Source organism: Rana temporaria, chromosome 5, assembly GCF_905171775.1.
Source record: "Rana temporaria chromosome 5, aRanTem1.1, whole genome shotgun sequence".
Lineage (NCBI taxonomy): Eukaryota > Metazoa > Chordata > Amphibia > Anura > Ranidae > Rana > Rana temporaria.
In genome coordinates, this window is record NC_053493.1 from 322,173,152 (window position 1) to 322,193,488 (window position 20,337).

The following is a 20,337-nucleotide window of genomic DNA, read 5'->3' on the forward strand; positions in this document are numbered from 1 at the left end:
GTGTGCCAGGTGTGCATGGGCACACCCTAATCATCCTGTATGATGCAGATTCCCCCATTTAGGCCTCGTACACACGATAGGTTAACCAGAGGACATTGGTCTGAAGGACCGTTTTCATCGGTCCAAACCGATCGTGTGTAGGCCCCATAGGTTATTTAAACTTAGGTTAAAAAAATGGCAACTTGCTTTAAAATTTAACCGATGGATTGCTAACCGATAGGTCAAAAACGATCGTTAGTAGGCACAACCATCGGTTAAAAATCCACGCATTCTCAGAATCAAGTCAACGCATTCTTGGAAGCATTGAACTTCGTTTTTTTCAGCACGTCGTTGTGTTTTACGTCACCACGTTCTAACACGATCGTTTTTTTTAACTGATGGTGTGTACGCACGACGGACCATCAGTCAGCTTCATAGGTTAACCTAGGACAACGGTCCTTCAGACCATGGTCCTCTGGTTAACCTATCGTGTGTACGAGGCTTTACTGACACCAATCTCTGCCCTACTGACATCATCAGTATACTGTACCGTATTTATCGGCGTATACCGCACACTTTTTTGTCCTGAAAATCAGGGCAAAATTGTGGGTGCGCGGTATACGCCGATACCCGCTTTCCCGCGCCGAGTTTTGAATACTGTGCCAACATATACCGAGCGCAGTACACTCGGGTATAGTCGGGCAGTCTCGGCTCCTTCCGCGCTCACGTCCTGGACGTACAGGACGTCAGCGCGACAGTTGCCGAGCATTGCCGACAATACACGAGTGTACTGCGCTCTGTATATGTCGGCGCAGTATTCAAAACTCGGCGCGGGAAACGAGCGGAGAGGACGTGAGGACGCCGCAGAAGGACGCCGGACCCGACGAAGAGGACACCCGAAGCCGCAGACGGACGCCGGACCCGACGGAGAGGACACCCGAAGCCGCAGAAGGACGCCGGACCCGACGAAGAGGACACCCGAAGCCGCAGACGGACCCGACGAGGCCGCCGATGGACGCCGCGCAAGACACCAAAACTGTAAGTACAAAAAAAACTTTTTTTCCACAGGATTCGGGGCCACTTTAGGGGTGCGCGGTATATGCGGGAGCGCGTTATACCGCGATAAATACGGTATATACACATGCACACACTCAAATGCAATAGGCTGTGCACACCTATGTTGTTAGTACACAGCTTTCAAAAGCCGATCACGACTGGTTATCCGATATTATCAAATCGGACAAGCACAAAATGTTTTCTTGTACAATATCAGATTGTACGATTTTCGTTTTAATTAGTACAGTTGTCATTCCAAATTACAATACAAATACACTACAGCACATTACATCACTTCAGATTTTTTATTCTGTTGTATGAGAATTTGCATAACTTCAGTAAACTCTTCCTTTTCAATATGCGACTAGAATGCAAAAAAAAAAAAAGACGATCTGCCATTGGATTTTTGGATTGTGTGTATGGGCCATTATACATTCAGTGGAGGGAATGGGGGTAGACTATGAGCCAGTCAACAGCTGGAAGTTGATTTTAGGAGGAGTGAGCAGAGTGATGACCTCCTAGATGTGTTGTTCCTTCATCAGTGTCTATTTACAGTCTGGGATCATTTCTTAAAATGCATCTATGGTCAAAATGTAAAATCCTATATTCATTTACACATTAGAATTTCAGTCATTTCTAGCCTATTACTATTAACCTATACATTTATTAAATGTATTTTGTGACAATCTCCACACATTTGTTTCCTTGAATCACAGAATTCAAACGCATGTTGACTATGCCCTGTGAGTAGGCACTGCTGTGTCACAAAATTCACAGAGACTGCTTTCTGAACTACACAGGTGCTAAGAGGGAGAATATCAGGAGGTGGAGTCAGTACAGGAACCACTGCCTTCAGGTAGCATGGCATCATGGAATATGTAGTCCTTAGAAATTTAAAATAAACCACAGAGGAGAAGCTGAAAAGCTGGCAGGGAATCTAGGATGTAGTGAAAAGAGATAACCAGCAGACAGGCAGCACTCATAACATGAAAGGGAATTTTACATAGAATTGTCAAAATAGCTACTGTTTGTATTGCTATTACAATGCTAGTGTTATAAAATTAAAGTGAATGCTATGACCATAGATTTCCTTTAGGGCGGTAGTAAACCACAAAAAAAATTGCCCTTAGCAGGATAATGTCATAATGTGCTAGTATGTGGTCCTGCACATTCGCACATGAGTCATAGCCCACAGCACATGGTTCTGAATGGATATCACTATCTATTTAGAGCTCAGTGTGCATGCGCTGGTGATGGCACTGGCTGAAACTAATGTAAGTATCTTCTAAACGGTGCACAGTTAGGAGATATTTACTGTACCTACTGGTAAGCCTTATTATAGGCTTACCTGTAGGTAAAAATCACTGAGGTGGAAAAAAGTGAGGAGTTCCTGGACTATATGGCTGACTGCATAATATTGAAAATCATTTGTCAGAAAAAACAATCTATCTTATATTTTATTTTAATCCAGCCTCTGGGTTGCATAGTAACTTCTTCCTGCCTCTCATACTGCTTGCCACATTTTATAGGCAATGGTAGGTGGAGAAAAGGCTGTTGATGGATTCTGCTCATCTAAGGACCTGCTCATAGCACAGCCTGTGAAGGTGCTGGGATGTTCGCTCCCCTTTGGGGGGTGAATTTGGTTTACTCCATAATGGGGAGGGGAGGAAAGGTGGACTGTATCCCCTTGGTTGGTAAAAATATATGAAAGGAAACCAGAGGAACTTTGTGGACACGTGTCTCTCTATTGAAGTTGAGTTGGAATCGTACAAAGTGTGTGGCTGCACAGGTATCTGAGATGTAAATTTTGGAAAATACATTGCAGAAGGTGTATGAGTAAAGCATTTATTTTGTTAAACAGGCAATCTGGGCCTGGAAAGTGGTTATACTTTCCAGGGGAGATGTATCTTAATCACGTCAATGTGATGAATATCGGAGAAGTGTGGTCTTGATACATGTGTTGTAATGTTAGGCCAAGTTGGGTCTTGCCTAGAGTTCTCAAAAGGGTGATGCTCTCTCACTTGTTCCACCCTAATAGAAGCATGGACTCTGAGGAACCACAGCAAATGAATACAATGACCCCACAATGATGTTCTGAAGGGAGATCCTGGTACTCAGGTGGCAAATTTAAAACTGCCCTGAAATTAATATATGTATAATATATGCTGTGTCACAAGTTGCGCTATGAGGTTCCATCCTTCCTTTCCTACTACATTTCTGGAGGTCAGTTCTAAAGGTTCAGTTTACCTGAACATATGACTTCTTATACATATGTCTTGGGCACTCCTACAGTAAGATCTCCTGCCAATTCCTAACTCCTGTTGCAGTCAGACAGAATCTTTCATGTTCCCACCCATGTTTGTGTGTTCCAGCATCTCCTGTTTTATTCAGCATTTTAAAAAATGCCTCAAAAAAATCCCGTGGGGAGAGTAGAAACCCATCATAATGGCCTCAGCAGTGTGCAGATACAGGAACAGTGTCTAAAAGATATAAGATCCTGTCATGTGAGTTAACTCTCCTGCATCTACCAAACACTGAAAATCAGTTTTTGATGGACTGGCTCTTAAAGGGGTTGTAAAGGTACATTTTTTTCCCTAAATAGCTTCCTTTACCTTAGTGCGGTCCTCCTTCATTTACCTCATCCTTCGATTTTGCTTTTAAATGTACTTATTTCTTCTGAGAAATCCTCACTTCCTGTTCTTCTGTCTGTAACTTCACACAGTAATGCAAGGCTTTCTCCCTGGTGTGGAGAAAGCCTCTTGAGGGGGCGAGCAGGAGTGTCAGGACGTCCACTAACACACAGCTCCTTTCTCTATCTGCAACATAGAGAGTGTCCTGTCTTGCCTGCTCGCCCCCTCCCCCTCAAGAGGCTTTCTTCACACCAGGGAGAAAGCCTTGCATTACTGTGTGTAGTTACAGACAGAAGAACAGGAAGTGAGGATTTCTCAGAAGAAATAAGGACATTTAAAAGCAAAATCGAAGGATGAGGTAAGTGAAGGAGGACTGCATTAAGGTAAAGGAAGCTATTTAGGGATTTTTTTTTTACCTTTACAACCCCTTTAAATATACAACTTATCTGCTGTATCACTTATTGTGGTCTAACATTTTAGTTGTTAATTGACTGGAGTATTCCTGATTCATTTGCATTGTTTTGTGTCCAAAAGACAGACATTGTTAGAAATGCTTTCTGAGAAATTCCAACCTAACATGACTTTATATGTGAATTATGTTACATGTTTATCTCATACATTCAGGGACACTCATTGTTTCCATTGAGACTGATGATATTGCACAGCCTGGAACCAATTCTACAGTTTCTCTGACAATATGCTGTGAAAAAGGAAATTATGAACCATTAGTATTTTCAAAGGGCACATTGACAGGAAGCAGCACGTTTCACAAAATGGTGGATCTTAGCAGCAATCTTGGACCCATCAGCAAAATCAGACTGCAAATGGAGGATGATGACAAAGACAGCAGCTGGTATTGCAGAATGGTAAGAATGATGCAGATTGTAAATTGGGCTGACATAATACCAGTTTGATTATTTTTGTTGCAGGTTTCTATAATGACTGGAATTTGCTGGAAACTCAATTGCTGGAGTAGTTTTACATCTATTTTTTTGTATTTTACAATTTGTTGTGCTTCTGCAGTCAAGTATAATAAAATGACCTAGGGTTATCAGTGCCCATATGTAGCCCCAATTATCTTCTGAAGCCACTAAACCTGAGGCAGTTTAGTATTCATATATAAATATCAACTAGGTAGTAGGTGCTTGGTTCTGCCCTCTCTTGTAACCCACCTATGGTCACTGAGGTTGCCTTTCAAATGCATGGCCAATAAAAGGTCAGAGAAGACAGCAGGGGTTAGGTCAAGCACCTTTGTCTTGCTTGTAATTGACATTTTTATTTTAGTGGGCCCTAGAAGACAACATAATCTATGTAGAGGCACCTGGATATCCCAGTATGTCTATCTCCGTCGCAGTTTACAATGCTTGTACTTATTACAGGTTTTCTTTACAAATGTTATTCTCAAACAGACAATTAAGAAAGAGCCAATAATAATATAGCCCAAATCTGGTGATAGACTTCACTGAACAGTTGGGCATCTAGGTACCAGTCAATCTCCAAAAGATGTTTCTTTCATAAATCTGAATGCACATATCACATGAGCATGCATGTATACCAAAACTACAAGTCCCATCAAGCCTCTGCCTCTGGGTGTCATCCTTGTGGCTGTCTGAGTCTTGCTATGCCTCATGAGACTTGTAGTTTTGCAACAGCTGGAGGTCCGCTAATTGCATATCCCTGATGTATACCGTATGTCAGTCTAAAGGATTAATGGAATGAGAATTTAGTTAGACAGTAACTTTGGTGCAAATGCTGTCCATGAATGTCAAGTCTCCTTCAGCATATTGAGCATCACAGAGTGACAATTAGCAAGGGAAAACACAAATATTTTGGAGGCAAGGATTGTTAAAAAAATAAAAAATACATTTATTTTAAAAATAAAATTAGTTGTATAGTTATAGCATTTTTTACTTACCACTATATTTCTGAAGCTGTAAGAAGCTAATGTAGGTTGAATTTCCTTAGATCTAATCTGTGACATCATAAAAATCACAAACTATGTAGACTGAGATTTTAGACTCAGTATACATTGCATGGAGTGTTTAGGTTGAAATGTTGCTGATCTAGCACATCTAAGCAAAATCTGGTGTGTGGTCAGTGTGGTGCTATTCATGCAGGAGCCACTTGGTAGATTGGGTTCTTTGTTCTTCTGACTCAACTCTAAAAACAACCTCAGCCCCATTGACACACCACATTAAGCAAATGGATACTGCACTACTACTGGGAGCACAAATATAGATACCATGCACACAACTAATGTACATTATAAAAAAGCAAATATCAGACTGGTTAGTGGGAAATTAACCAAATATATTGTCACAGTTTCCAGTAAATAGCAGTATGCACCCACATGAGTAATTAAAGGATTAGGTCAATCACAGCTCTCTAACCAATATGTTCACTAGGCTATAGCAACATACAATTGAGTTCTATGCAGCTAAATTATAACAAACCTGGCAATCCACAAAATCAGCAATAGGTAATGGCTTTAGAGAACAGTAACAACAATAATAATTAATACTGCAAAAACTCTGTGAACAGTAGGATATAGCCAATTTAGAGTGCACTCTATATGAATGGCAGCAATGAAATTTAAATTTTCCTAAAGAGTTACCTCTTACTATGGACAATAAGCAAAGTTCTTGTGAAGCAGCTATTTGAGTAAGCAGTCTTTTGCCCTAGTTCTTCAGCCGGCTATCCTTGGGGCTCAGTCCTTATGGTGGTGCACATGAGTGCAGTCCTAGTAAAGTCTTTTATGCAGTGAATAGTACTGTTTTTTAGATGGCCAGTCCCTATGTGCTAAGTCTCTGCTAGCAGCAACAGGTCAATGGCAGCACTGTCCTTTTACAAGTTCCAGGAATACAGCAACAGGGGTCTCACTGTTTACATGTCAGCTCACTTCTGGTCTGCCTAGAGTGAGTAATGCCCCGTACACACCATCACTTTATGTGATGAAAAAAAAACGACATTTTCTGTGAAGTAAAAAACGAAGTTTTTGAAACTTCAGTTTTCAAAGACGATTTTGCCTACACACCATCGTTTTTCTCACAATGTTCTAGCAAAGCGAGGTTACGCTCACCACTCTTTTCCATTGAAGCTCGCTTCATAACTAGCTTCTGGGCATGCGCGGGTTTAAAAACGTTGTTTTAAACAACGTTTTTTGCTACACACGGTCAATTTCTGTGAAGTAAAAAACGACGTTTTGAAAAACAACACATAAAATTGAAGCATGCTTCAATTTTTTTTGTCGTTTTTCACAAGACATAAAACTACGTTTTCCCCCACACACGGTCATTTAAAGTGACGTTTTTAAAAATGTCGTTTTTTTTCATCACATAAAGTGATGGTGTGTACGCGGCATAAACCTCAGCACATGGCCACAGGCTTGTAACAGGTTGTTATGCACACAGGAGAAGCAATGTGCACACCTCAGTCTCCTCACAGCAAAGAGAAAGTTCTTTAGTATTGAGCCTGAGAAAATACAACTTTCTCTCCTCTCATACCTGGCTCACATTGGGAATTGTAGTCCAATGGTCCATAGACCACCACAGTAATGTTTCTTTCCTGAACCTCATCTCCAATGATTTATTGCTGCCACCCATCAAGTTTCTTGAGCTCCTTCTGCTTGCCAGATCCCCCTGATAGATGGAGGCAAGGTAGAGTTAACCCATACAGCTGAAGTCCATTGTAGCACAGTGTTCTAAACAGCTCTCTGCCTCTAGCCAAGCACCTGCCTACACCAGCTTTGCTCCAGGTTGTGCATCATAGTAGACAGATTAACATAGAAACTAAAATATAATACTTCATTAAACCAAAAGTGGGCAAGTGGGCAGCTGAAAGCTTTTAGAGATTATATAGTAAATGTCCCTTAGCTGACATCCAGTTAAAATCTATTATATTGTGCTTTGTTCAATGAATCTTAACTGTATGAACGTTCTTAGATAATCACAAATAATATAGCATCATTCCACCTTTACCACATTAGAACAATTTTTATACAAACACATTTTTCTTTACAAACCTCCAGGGTGTACGTAAAACAAAAACACTCACATAGAAGGTATAACTGTTTTTTTCTAGACAGTGCTGCTTACATTACCCCAGTTTATCACTGTGGGGAAGGTACTTTTCCAGCAGAGATCACATACAATAATGGGCAAACTGTTAGTAATGAACTGAAATTGAAAGAAATAACAGTGGAATTGATAGTGTTTATACTGCCGTACCTGACATGTTCTATTTGTGATGTTAGATATAATGAGTACAAGGGCAGTTGCTAAGAAATCGGTAATATTTATGTTTCTTTAAATAAAATAATTCATCTCCTTCTCTGGAATACATGCAGGAAGTTGGAGTGAACAGCGGTGTTCTTGTAAAGCAGTAAAAAGGCTGTTAATTTTCTCTAATGATTTTATTTGAAAATAAATAAAAACAATAATTGGTCCTATGTGAGCTGGTATGAAGTGGATGTCGTAATTCTGTTCAAAAATGTTCTTTGTAGCATATTTTATAGCTTGTATAATAAAGGGATGTTCTACCTACAACAAAAAGGGGACTTTCTCTATATAGTAACACCTACAAGCTTTTTCAGCAAAAAAAAAAACATAATGCACATACTGCACTAAATGCATAGCAAGCAATAACATTTTAGTTAACTGTGTAACCAAGGCACTGTTTTTCGCATTGGTTGTAATGGGTTATGGTCAATCAGGGTTCAAACTCTTGTCAAGCCTTTATTCCTGATGTATAGAGAATATTAGGGGCACCACACCAATATCGACTGAGCCCAGAGTGATCTTTTATTGGATACTCAATAGAATAAAAGAGCCAACATGTTTGGGGGGAGTTTACAGACTCCTTCTTCACCAGAGCCTAAAGTGGATGTAAACCCCCCATACACCCAGTGAAGTGAACAGCCTCAGATGATACACAGAGATTAACCAAATCTCCCTACATTGGTTTTATATGTATATCTGCTGTGTTCACATTTATATACTGTTTAGAAAGTTAAAATAGTGTTAGGAGATTTTCTCTTCCTGGTTAACACAGAGTGTGATGTCTGGGCATACAGCCAAGATAGCCAACATTGCTGATTGGAGGAAAGGCACACACCCCCTCTCATCATAGGCAGAGACTCTCAGAGCTGTTTTGTAATAGGAGCTTCTCTCTGCTAATCTATTTTAGCAACCTCCTTTGACAAAAGATTCAGGCTGCTTTTGTCTAAAAAGTAAAAAAAATATGTCAGGATCATAACAGAGAAACCTTTCAGAAGAGACCTATAAGGCCTCGTACACACGACCGAACATGTCTGCTGAAACTGGTCCGCGGACCAGTTTCTGCGGACATGTTCGGTCGTGTGTACGGCCGACCGGACAATTTTCCGGCGGATCGGACAGGTTTCCAGCGGACAAATTTTTCTTAGCATGCTAAGAAACATGTCCGCTGGAAGCCTGTCCGTCGGACATGTTCGGTCGTCTGTACGACTCACCGGACATGTCCGTTCAGCCGAAAGCCCTTGCATGCGTCAAAGTGATTTGACGCATGCGTGGAAGAATTGACCTTCCAGAGTCGCGCACGTCGTCACGTCATCGTCATGGCGATGGCGTGGCCATGTCACCGCGTTTGCTGTCCAGTGGGAAATTTGGTCTGATGGTGTGTACAGCCATCAGACCAAAATCATGCAGCGGACATGTCCGATGAAAACGGTCCGCAGACCGTTTTCATCGGACATGTCCTGTCGTGTGTACGAGGCCTAGGACTTAGCTCATTGAAAAGAGATAACAAAATACTGCAGATATATGTGCCCAGCTCAAATTTCATGAATCGGGCTTACATCCACTTTAATTACTCTATAGCTTCAACAAAGAGATTTGGATGTGTATATAGATGTCACATCAACTATTACCATAGGTGGGTAGTGCATCAAAAGCTAGATTATTCAGTACAGTAATTGTTAACATTTCTAAATGGTTTATAAATGTTTGGATTGTGTTTCTTTTTTTAGGTGAGACTAGAACACCAACAGAGTGGCAAGATTTTGGAGTTTCCATTTCTTCAAATGTTCAGCAGCAAATTAAACAAATTAGTTGCGGAACTTCCAGTCTTGGATTCAACTGGTCCTCTGTTAACAAGTTTGTTATTTATTTATTTACATTATAAAATGTCCAATAATCATGCAGACCAAAAATACGAAGGAAACTTGGACAGCCGCCCTCCAAAAATGTTCTTTTATTTAAAATCGATCACAAAATAAACATGCCACAGCAAAAAAATTTGAACAAAAGCTAACGTTTCGCACTGTAGCTTCAGTGCTTAGTCATAGCTGGTACAATCATGCAGACCAGGTCCCAGGGGATTCCCTTTTCTAGGTTGTAGATGACCTGATCTGGAACACATATAGTCATCCACACTGAGGTGGTTCATGACAATTGGGGACAATTGGAACAATCTTTAGCAGCTTCTTGCATGCCTCTAAATGGTTTTACTTCATTTTAAGCTCAAATGTTTTGTTATTTAGACAACTATCAAACTGGAAAGTTAGGGGAGAAGGCAGTATGTACGGAACATCGTTATATCAAAAGATTCAAAGCAATCCTAAACAGGTTTCATACACCTGGGGAGTTTAAGGAAAAGAGGCTAGAAAGTGCAAATGATCTTCCTGGCTTTGACTGTACTAACACACTCTGGGCCAGATTCACAGAGCAGATACGACGGCGTATCTCCTGATACGCCGTCATATCTGTTGTTCTATCTATGCGACTGATTCATAGAATCAGTTACATATAGATAGCCATAAGATCCGACAGGTGTAATTGTTTTACACTGTTGGATCTTAAGATGCAATACCGCGGCCGCCGCTGGGGGGGGGGGAGTTCGCGTCGTAAACCAGCGTCGGGTATGCAAATTAGGAGTTACGGCGATTCACAACGGTTTTTCACGTTCGCTACGTCGCCGCTAGTCTAGTTTCCCGTCGCAAAGTTAGTCTTTTTTTTGGTGCCTTAACTTTACACAGCAATCGTATTGCTGTATAAAGTATGGCCGTCGTTCCCGCGTCGAAATTTAAAAAATAACGTCGTTTGCGTAAGCCGTCCGGGAATACAGAATTATGCTACGCGCGTCACCGTTCGAAAAAATGACGTCACTTCACGAAAAGCATGGCGGGAGTTCGGAAACGGAGCATGTGCGGTAGGTCCGGCGCGGGAGCGCGCCTAATTTAAATGGCACACGCCCATTTGAATTGGCCCGCCTTGCTCCAGAGGCCGCCGGCGTAGGTTTTCATCGCAAGTGCTTGGTGAATCAGGCACTTGCGATGAAAAATTGCGGTGGTGAAACGTATCTACGATACGTTACGCCGCCGCTCATCTACGTGAATCTGGCCCTCTGTTCTTCACAACTCGTCTAAACTCAACATCCTTTACTAGAATATAGGCCAGTATTCCTGTCACTGCTTTAAAAAGAAGTGTTAGAAGAATTACACAAACACTTAAAGTGTCTGTTACTCTAAAGCCCTGTACACACGATCGGATATATGATGGAATCTACGCCGATGGATTTTTTCGCCGGATATCCGATGAAGCTGACTTTCATCAGTCTTGCCTACAGTACATACCATCGGTCAAAAATCTGATTGTGTCCATCGATGTCCACTACGACGTACTGAGAAAAATGAAGTTCAATGCTTCCGAGCATGCGTCGACTTGATTTTGAGCATGCGTGGATTTTTGGACGATGGACTTCCACACAGACGATCGTTTTTTTATCCATAGGAAAAATTTAAAACCTTCCCCTTTGCACAGCCATTCACTGAAAAGTTCAGTGTGCTGCTGCTTCTCCTCCCCCAGCTAATAGGCAGTTGAGTAAAAAGGCAACAGAGGGAATGTGATCACTTATAAAATAGGTTAAAAAGGATATCTATCTTTTTGTTTTATATATATTCATACACAAAAGTTTTGCCTTTAATTTTAGTTTTAAATTGAATAGGTTGTTTTACAAGGTGATCGTTTACAATCACTTTAAGATTAAAGCAGAAACGTTTTTTTACTAGTTTTCAAATACAGGTAATAGAAACAACATTTTTTTTTTTTTTGCCATAGTCATATTCCTCCCATTTATTTCCCATATAACTACCTATGATATTAGCAGCAGTGCTTTTAATATTATTTTAAAAAGTGCATACACATTTTATATAATTTTCTTTTTCTTTTTTTTCACAAAAAGTCATAATTTTCTATAAAGTTAAATTTGAAATATGAAAAATGTTTAACTAATAAATATAATTTAAATATTTTTAGAATATGCAGCATTTTAAAACACAATGCTGATCACCTGTTTGTTCTTACTTGCAGTGAAGTCTTATGGCCTCTATATTAATTTTACGCAAATACCGAAGCCAGTTACAGATACGGTACTGTTCATCACACTGGGTGGAACGTTGGGCAACACTGGGAGAAGAAAGCTCATTTGTAAAAAGAAAGATTTGTCTTCCAAAGAAAAGGTAGGATTTATATGATTTTTAAGCTTTTGTGTCAAATGTTTGTAAGTGCTAGTTTGATTTTATGGCATGAATGCTGTTGCATACTTATTTGCACTCCTAAGCCTCGTACACACGATAGGTTAACCAGAGGACAATGGTCTGAAGGACCGTTGTCTTAGGTTAACCGATGAAGCTGACTGATGGTCCGTCACGCCTACACACCATAGGTTAAATAACCGATCATGTCAGAACACAGTGACGTAAAACACAACGACATGCTGAAAAAAACGAAGTTCAATGCTTCCAAGCATGCGTCGACTTGATTCTGAGCATGCGTGGATTTTTAACCGATGGTCGTGCCTATTAACAATTGGTTTTGACCTATCGGTTAGGAATCCATAAGTTAATTTTAAAGCAAGTTGGCTTTTTTTTAACCTATGGTTAAATAACCTATGGGGCCCACACACGATCGGGTTTGACCAATGAAAACGGTCCTTCAGACCGTTGTCCTCTGGTTAACCTATCGTGTGTACGAGGCTTTACATTAGTAGCACCATTGCACAAAGTATTGGAACAAAGACAAAAATATTACCTGTTGGACCAGTTTACTTTAAAGCCGACCACCACATCATCCTTCCAATCAGTTCCAATTGGTATTTTATTAGCTAGAGAAATCAAGTAGTAGCGCAAACTATGACATCACAGTACATGTTGCCGAGAATGTGTTTCTAGCACGACAGCATCGCGCTGATTCTCGGCGACATGGTGCCGACATCTCGCACTCACTGGAATAGACAAAGCACATTCCAGCGAGCGTGTCATAGAAGCGACGGGAGATCCGACTTGGATTCCCGCCAATTCTAGGTGTGGCATTTGGTATGCATTCCTGAGGGAGAACTCCACGCCAATTTTTAAATAAAAAACCGACATGGGTCCCCCCCCTCAGGAGCATACCAGGCCCTTAGGTCTGGTATGGGTTGTAAGGAGACCCCCCCTACGCCGAAAAAACGCCCCCCTACAATCCATACCAGACCCGTATCCAAAGCACGCTACCCGGCCGGCCAGGAAGGGAGTGGGGAAGGGCCTGGTATGCTCCTGGGGGGGGAACCCATGTCGGTATTTTTATTTAAAAATTGGCGTGGATTCTCCCTCTCAGGAATGCATACCAATGCCGCACCTAGAATTGGCGGGATTTCAAGTCGGATCTCCCATCGCTTCTATGACGGCTTTGTCTCCATCGCGGCCAGCTCGGCGCTGGCTCCCGCGATGGGGCTCGTAGGTGGTCAATCTTGCAGAGAAAGGGAGCGAGATTGACACAATATTGCGGTCACCCACTGTCAGCTTCTCATTCCATTTGCTCATCTCAACATGTTGCCTAACTTCTGTATCTGTTTCAAAAATAATTTTTATCAGGACTCCAACATTATAGCAGACACATCAGACACTTTTGACACTATTTTGGGACAATTGTCATTTATAGATGAGAGATACAAATAGCCACTGATTACTGTATAAATGACACTGGCAGGGAAGGGGTTAAACAGTAGGGGGCGATCAAGGGGTTAAGTGTGATGACAGGGAGTAGTAGATCCCTGCCATGTTGCTAGGCAGAACAGGGAAATGCCTTGTTTACAATGCCTCTCCGTGTCACAATCACGGGCTGCCGGCAAACATTGAGCTTGCGAGACCCACGGGCACACTTCCGCGGCACAGCAAATTTAGAGGGACATACAGGTATGGCCATTTGCCTGCCCCTGCCATTCTGCCGATGTAAATCGGCATGCGGTGGTCGACAAGTGGTTAATGACCAGAGCATTTTTTGCGATACGGCACTGTGTCGCTTTAACTGACAATTTCGCGGTCGTACAATGAATGTACCCAAACAAAATTGATGTCCTTTTTTTCCCCACAAATAAAGCTTTATTTTGGTGGTATTTGATTACCTCTGCAGTTTTTATTTTTTGTACTATATATTGCCCGCTATCTTACTTTTACAGACTGACCTACAGGTACGTCAGTTTGCGCAGGAGAGACATTCTGCCGACGTATATTGGTGTGAGCAAGTCGGCAAGTGGTTAAGCAGCCTATTTGTTTTGAATGCATTGCCAAAGCTTCACAACACACTATAGCCGTTCATACAATTATTTTTACTCAACAATGCACAGATCGTTAACATCCATGCATGTGGTGTATTACAATGCAAGTGGAGTTTACAGTGAATGGCACCACAACATATGTCACTGCCCTGCATGCAACGCATGGTAACACATATTTTACAGCAAGTTACTGCACCCTATCATAGAGCAGACTGATAACAGCATTCCCCCAAGATGCTCCTTTTAGTTCTAAGCACAGTCTCTAGATGGGTGCCCAAAGACTGCATTCTTATGATAAAAGGTACTGTTAATTTAATGTTGCTTTATATTATGACACATCTAGAATTTATTCATGCAGACAAAAGTTACATAGTCACATAGCTGTGTGTCCATTCTCCTCCCCCTCCTTCCCTCCTGACATCCGAGCCAAGGATAAGGGGGGGGGGGACTTCAGTCTGTGTGTTAGTGTGAGGTGGGCAGGAGGGGGGAGGGAGGGAGAGATGCCTCACAGCTGTGGGAACAGAAACACCCCACAGCCAAGCAGCAAGCCAGTCACTGGAGCGGAGGTAAGAGAACCAGCAGCATGACTCCCCAGCAGCACTAGCGCGGAGGAGGAGGAAGTGAAATCCTCCTCTGCTTTCAACGTGGGCAGTGACATCACTGGTTGCCAGACGCCAAGCGGCTATAGCAACCAGTGATCAGTAGTAGGTGGAAGCAGAGCCAGCGCTATGGCGGCTCGGTCCACCCCTGTTCCCAAACTGTAACTTTCATTGCGGGACACTGTATTGTCCTGCAATGAAGGTGTCCTACTGCAGCCTCGCTCAAAGCAGCGCCAGGGCAGTCCAGCCCTGCCGCCTGACAGTTTCCTGGCTGATCGCTTCAGCCAGAAAACTGTCAGCCTGGTTCAGCCCCGTCCTCACTCGCCCTGGAAAAAATTATACTCGCAAAATGCGAGTAAAAGAGTGAATTTTTGAGGGCTGCCCTAAATTAAACAGTTAACGTGATATTAAAGATTCACATTTGTTTTAAATAACAATCATGTCAGACCTTTTTTAAAGCAATCTACTGAGCTGGACAGAACCAGCTCTAGGGGGAGTCTACTGATTCCACATTTTCACAGCTCTTACTGTGAAGAAGCCTTTCTGCATTTGGAGATTAAATCTCCTTTCCTTCAGATGTAAAGAGTGACCTTAAAGTGAATGTATTTATGCATGTTGTGGAGATGTGACCCCATGTCACAGGTGCATATGAGCAGTGTATGCCTCATTTTGGTAGGCTTGCTAATTGCACACCTTGGCGCTGGCTTCATAATCCTCCCAGGAATAGAGATCAGTGCTCATGCTTAGAGACAGCTCCGCCCGGCAGACAGGGGTTCTGGCCTAGGAGGGATCGAGCCAGTGCAGCATGAAGCTGCAAGCACAGAAGTGCTGAGTGTCAGGTCTGGGGAAGACAAACCAAGGACTAAAGTGTAAGGCCTGAGCAGGAGAGCTGCATTTTTAGCCAGGAAGGCTGAATGCTGGTTCTGAAGCAAGACTGTAATGCTGAATACCCCTGCGAGGGAATCTGATGTTTATTTTTGAACTTTGTTTATTTTGAATAATGCATCCATGCCCTTAAAAATGCAATCGGGAATGACATGATTTTTTTTAACTCACATTCACCACTGGAGCTTAATCACCCCAGATCATTACAATGTTGATTATATCCCCCTTAATCTCCTCTTCTCAAAAGAGAATAAATTAAGTTCCTCTGAACTATCCTCATAGTTGAGCTCCTCCATGCCTCTTATCAGTTTGGTTGCACTTCTCTGCGCTCACCAGGTCCCCAATATCCTTTTTGTGAACTGGTCCCCGAGAATATTTCAGTTGAGGTCTTACTAATGATTTGTAGAGGGACAAAATGATATCTCTCTCTCTGCTGCCCATACCTCTCTTAATACAAGAAAGGATTATGCTCGCTTTGGAAACTGCACCTTGGCATGCTATTATTAAGTGTATGATCTACCAGAACACCCACGTCCTTCTCCACCATTGATTCCCCAGTTGTACTCCCCCTTGTATGTATGATGCATGCCCCCAAGTGCATAACTTTACATTTATCAACATTGAACCTCATTTGCCACATAGTTGACCAATTAAACAGTGCATTGAGGTCGGATTGTGCGTTGTTGAGACATCCTGTAAGGATGTGATTCCACTGCATAGCTTGGTGTCATCTGCAAAGACTGAAATAGTACTTTTAATCCCAGACCCAATATCATTTATAAATATATAAAAAACTAGGGGTCCCAACACTGAACCTTAGGGAACACCACTTATAACCTTAGACCATTCAGAGTAAGAATCATTAACCACTACTTTATGAATTCTGTCTTTTAGCCAGTTTTCTATCTACAAACTGATTTTTCCAGGCATGTAGACTTTACCTTACATATTAGCTGGGTGTAAGGAACTGTGTCAAACACTTTTGCAAAATCCAAGTATAACACGTCCACAGCCACCCCTCTGTCTAAGGTTTTACTTACCCCCTTATAAAAAGAAATCAGGTTTTTCTGACTACTTCTGTCTTTCACGAATCCATGCTATCTGTTGCTTAAAGTATTTTTTTCCAGCAAGAAAGTTACTTCAATTACTTAATTAAAAAGAAGGTTAATGTTTCTCAGTTTCAGAGAATTGTTCAGATTCTAACATTTATTTTATCAAATGTTATTATTATGTTGGCAACATGCAAAATTAGACACAAACAGCTGCAACATCCTAAGTCATGGGATCCAGGAATATAAAATACTCATGTCTTTTAATCAGCCGAGATAGAGAATATGAGATGATGGTAATTGCATTCTACAGTAAATAATTTGGGCCTAATTCCCATCATAATACTTAATTTGCCTGAAGTTTGCCAAGCTGACCAATTTGTCTCACTTGAAATATAAGCCAGCCTGTTGTGTATCATCTCCTGCTTTTTAATCATATTAGCAGTGTATAAAACTGTGCCTTACCACATTGTTAATATGCATATTATAAACTTAGATGCATAAAACCATTACTATAACCCTGAACTGCCAAACACATATGTATGGCAAGTCTTCTACCTGGAACAAAGAATGTAACCTATCAGGATAGAAAATGAAAATGGTCTCATACCAAAGGATCTTCTGAATCTAAAAAGAGTTTATTATTATAAAACATTATACAGCAGTCATCTCAGAAGCACCTTGATATGTCACAATAACGTGCTTACTTATGAGTAAATGTATTAGTGCGAATCGGGTCAAGGTGCTTCTGAGAAGACTTATGTATAATCAGGTCTTTTTTCCAGCTGGGTCGTGGCAGAACAGAGATCTACCTTCTCTGTGCTTGCTGCTCACTATTGTCACTTGTAAACACAGAAGCATGATTTGCTGAAATACATAGTGTTCTGAACGCACACAGCCAATTTTGCTATAACTTGAAGAAGGGCCACCCCCGAAACATGTTGTCAGGATGACAGCCCAAGTAGATGACGTCACACTCGGGCACCTCCACCTGCTGGTCCACTTAGCAGTGCACACAGCTGCCGGTCAGCTCTTCTCCCCCCCAGCGGCTGTCCTGCTGCCTACCACCGATGCTCACAGCCCAATAGTCTGCTCCATTCACCCGGCTCTGCACTCATCTTCTCCCCTTTCACAGTGGAGTTTGCTCTGCACATGAGGGGCCCAGGTGACCACCGCAGCACCACTCTATACAGCTGGTTCATATTCCATCGCTTGCCATGGTACTGTTACAGTGTCATTCATGCTAGTTAACATTCCATCTGTGTGAGGAGAGCTTTGCTTGTTGGTTAGTATCCTATGAGGCTCACGGTCAAAGTTAAAATGGATATAAATAATAAAAAAAAGCTTTTAAAAAATGTAAAAATGAAGGAACGCTATCATCGTTTATATGTTACAAAGAATATAACAGAATATGTAAAAGGGAAATCAAGAACGCAAACATTTGAAATGAACAACAGATTACAAATGACAGTAGGACATTTTTTTTTAAATATATAAATAGTAGAAAGGTCTGGTCTGAGCATGTAGGCCCTTTACAAAATAATCTAGCGTGGGTGACTGGGGACAAAGAGAAGGCAAATGTATTAAATACTTTCTTCAGTTCTGTGTATACAAAGGTGATATGGTCCAGAAATATTTAGACAGAATAAAGATGGATAAAGCAGCTGGACCAGATGGCATCCACCCACGGATCCTAAAAGAATTGAGCTCTGTCATTTCAAGGCCACTGTTTCTAACATTTAGTTAATGACTGGAATAGTACCACTGGATTGGCGCAGGGCCAATGTGATGCCCAAATTTAAAAAGGGAATAAAGTCTATACCAAGTAACTATAGACCTGTTTGTTTAAAGTGATACTAAAGGTTTGCATGTTATTTTTTTTAAATTACAAACATGTCATACTTACCTCCACTGTGCAGCTCATTTTGCACAGAGTGGCCCCGAACGGCATTTTCTGTGGGTCCCACGGTGACTCTCTCGGCTCCTCCCCACCTCAGATAACCCCCTCTGAGAAGCTCTCTACCAAAGGGGTTACCTTGCACGCGTGTTCCCGAGTCCTGCATTCGCCATCAATAGCCGCCGATTGCAGGACTTAGCCCCGCCCCCAGCATCCGTGTCATTGTATTTGATTGACAACAGGGTGAGCCAATGGCTGCGCTGCTATCAATATATCCAATGAAGAGTCGAGAAGCCCAGGCAAAGGTTGAGCGTGTTTGCGAATGGGGACTTTCCAGGGCTCAGGTAAGTAAAACAGGGGCTGGGGTGAAAAAACATGAGCCTTTACAACCCCTTTAATTTCTATAGTCAGGAAGATACCGGAGAGTTTAATAAAATGCCACATAGACGAGGTCTTGCTGGAAAAAAAATATTTTAAGCAACAGACAGCATGGATTCATGAAAGACAGAAGTTGTCAAACAAACCTGATTTATTTTTATTAGGAGGTTGCTGTGGACATGGTATACCTGGTTTTTGCAAAAGCTTTTGACACAGTTCCCCACACACGGTTAATGTGTATGGTAAAGTCTACAGGCTTTGAAAGATCAATTTGTAAACTGATAGAAAACTAAAAGACCTAATTCAGAGAGTAGTGATTAATGACTCTTACTCTGAATGGTCTAAGGTTATCAGTGGTGTACCCCAAGGTTCAGTGTTGGGAGCCTTACTTTTTTTTATCTTTATAAATGATATTGGGTCTGGTATTAAAAGTAATATTTCTGTCTTTGCAGATGACACTAAGCTATACAGTGGAATGATGTCTCCAATTTTCAAGCCGACCTCAATGCTCTGTCTAATTGGGCAACTAAGTGGCAAATGAGATTTAATGTTTATAAATGTAAAGTTTTGCACTTGGGGGCTAAGAATATGCATGCATCATACATACTAGGAGGAGTACAACTGGGGGAATTAATGGTGGAGAAGGATCTGTTTTTTTTTGTTATCAGATCATAAGCTCAATAATAGCATGCAATGCCAAGCTGCGGTTTCCAAAGCGAGCAAAGTCCTTTCTTGTATTAAGAGAGGTATGGACTCCAGAGAGAGTGATATTATTTTGCATCTCAAAATCGAAAAAATTTAAAAGATGTACACACCCAGGGGTTATGTCCTCATAACAATTTATTGAAAATGATAAAACAGCATCACAGAAATCTCTCTATATGTGTTCTAACCTCCCTTACAAAACCCCATCACCCCCCAGAAAATACACACCCCTCCCTCCTAGATGACAAGGACGTGCTATCACAAACCCAGCCCCCACCTCCCCCTAAACTAAATGGGATCACTATTCATCTTCCCTTTAGAGCTGGAACCAAGACCCGTATACACCCCCCTAAAATGCAAGATGGAAACACAAAACACCTGTAAGCAAATGCCCAGAGATATTGTGAAGCCAGGCAGCTCCCAGCACCCTGGATAGGGGACTCTGCACCTTAAGACCACTACGGGAAAATGCAGTAGCCTGACCTGGGAGAGCTGGAAGTATCTGGCTGCTGCGTGAACACCTAAAGGGAAAACCTAAAATACATGTGACAGAGCCCAGTTCCGTAGGAACTAGTGTTAAGGGCAAGGAT

At 41.7% G+C, this 20,337-nt stretch overlaps 1 protein-coding gene across 1 annotated transcript in view; it reads left to right on the forward strand.

Annotated features, from left to right (window-relative positions):
* Positions 1-20,337, forward strand: part of LOC120940997 (lipoxygenase homology domain-containing protein 1-like) — a 470,937-nt gene that overhangs the window by 390,998 nt on the left and 59,602 nt on the right. Inside the window, exons 46-48 of the mRNA XM_040354208.1 lie at positions 4,290-4,531; positions 9,670-9,796; positions 12,011-12,159. Of these exons, the coding sequence (XP_040210142.1) occupies positions 4,290-4,531; positions 9,670-9,796; positions 12,011-12,159 (518 nt within the window). The remainder of the gene's footprint in view (positions 1-4,289; positions 4,532-9,669; positions 9,797-12,010; positions 12,160-20,337) is intronic.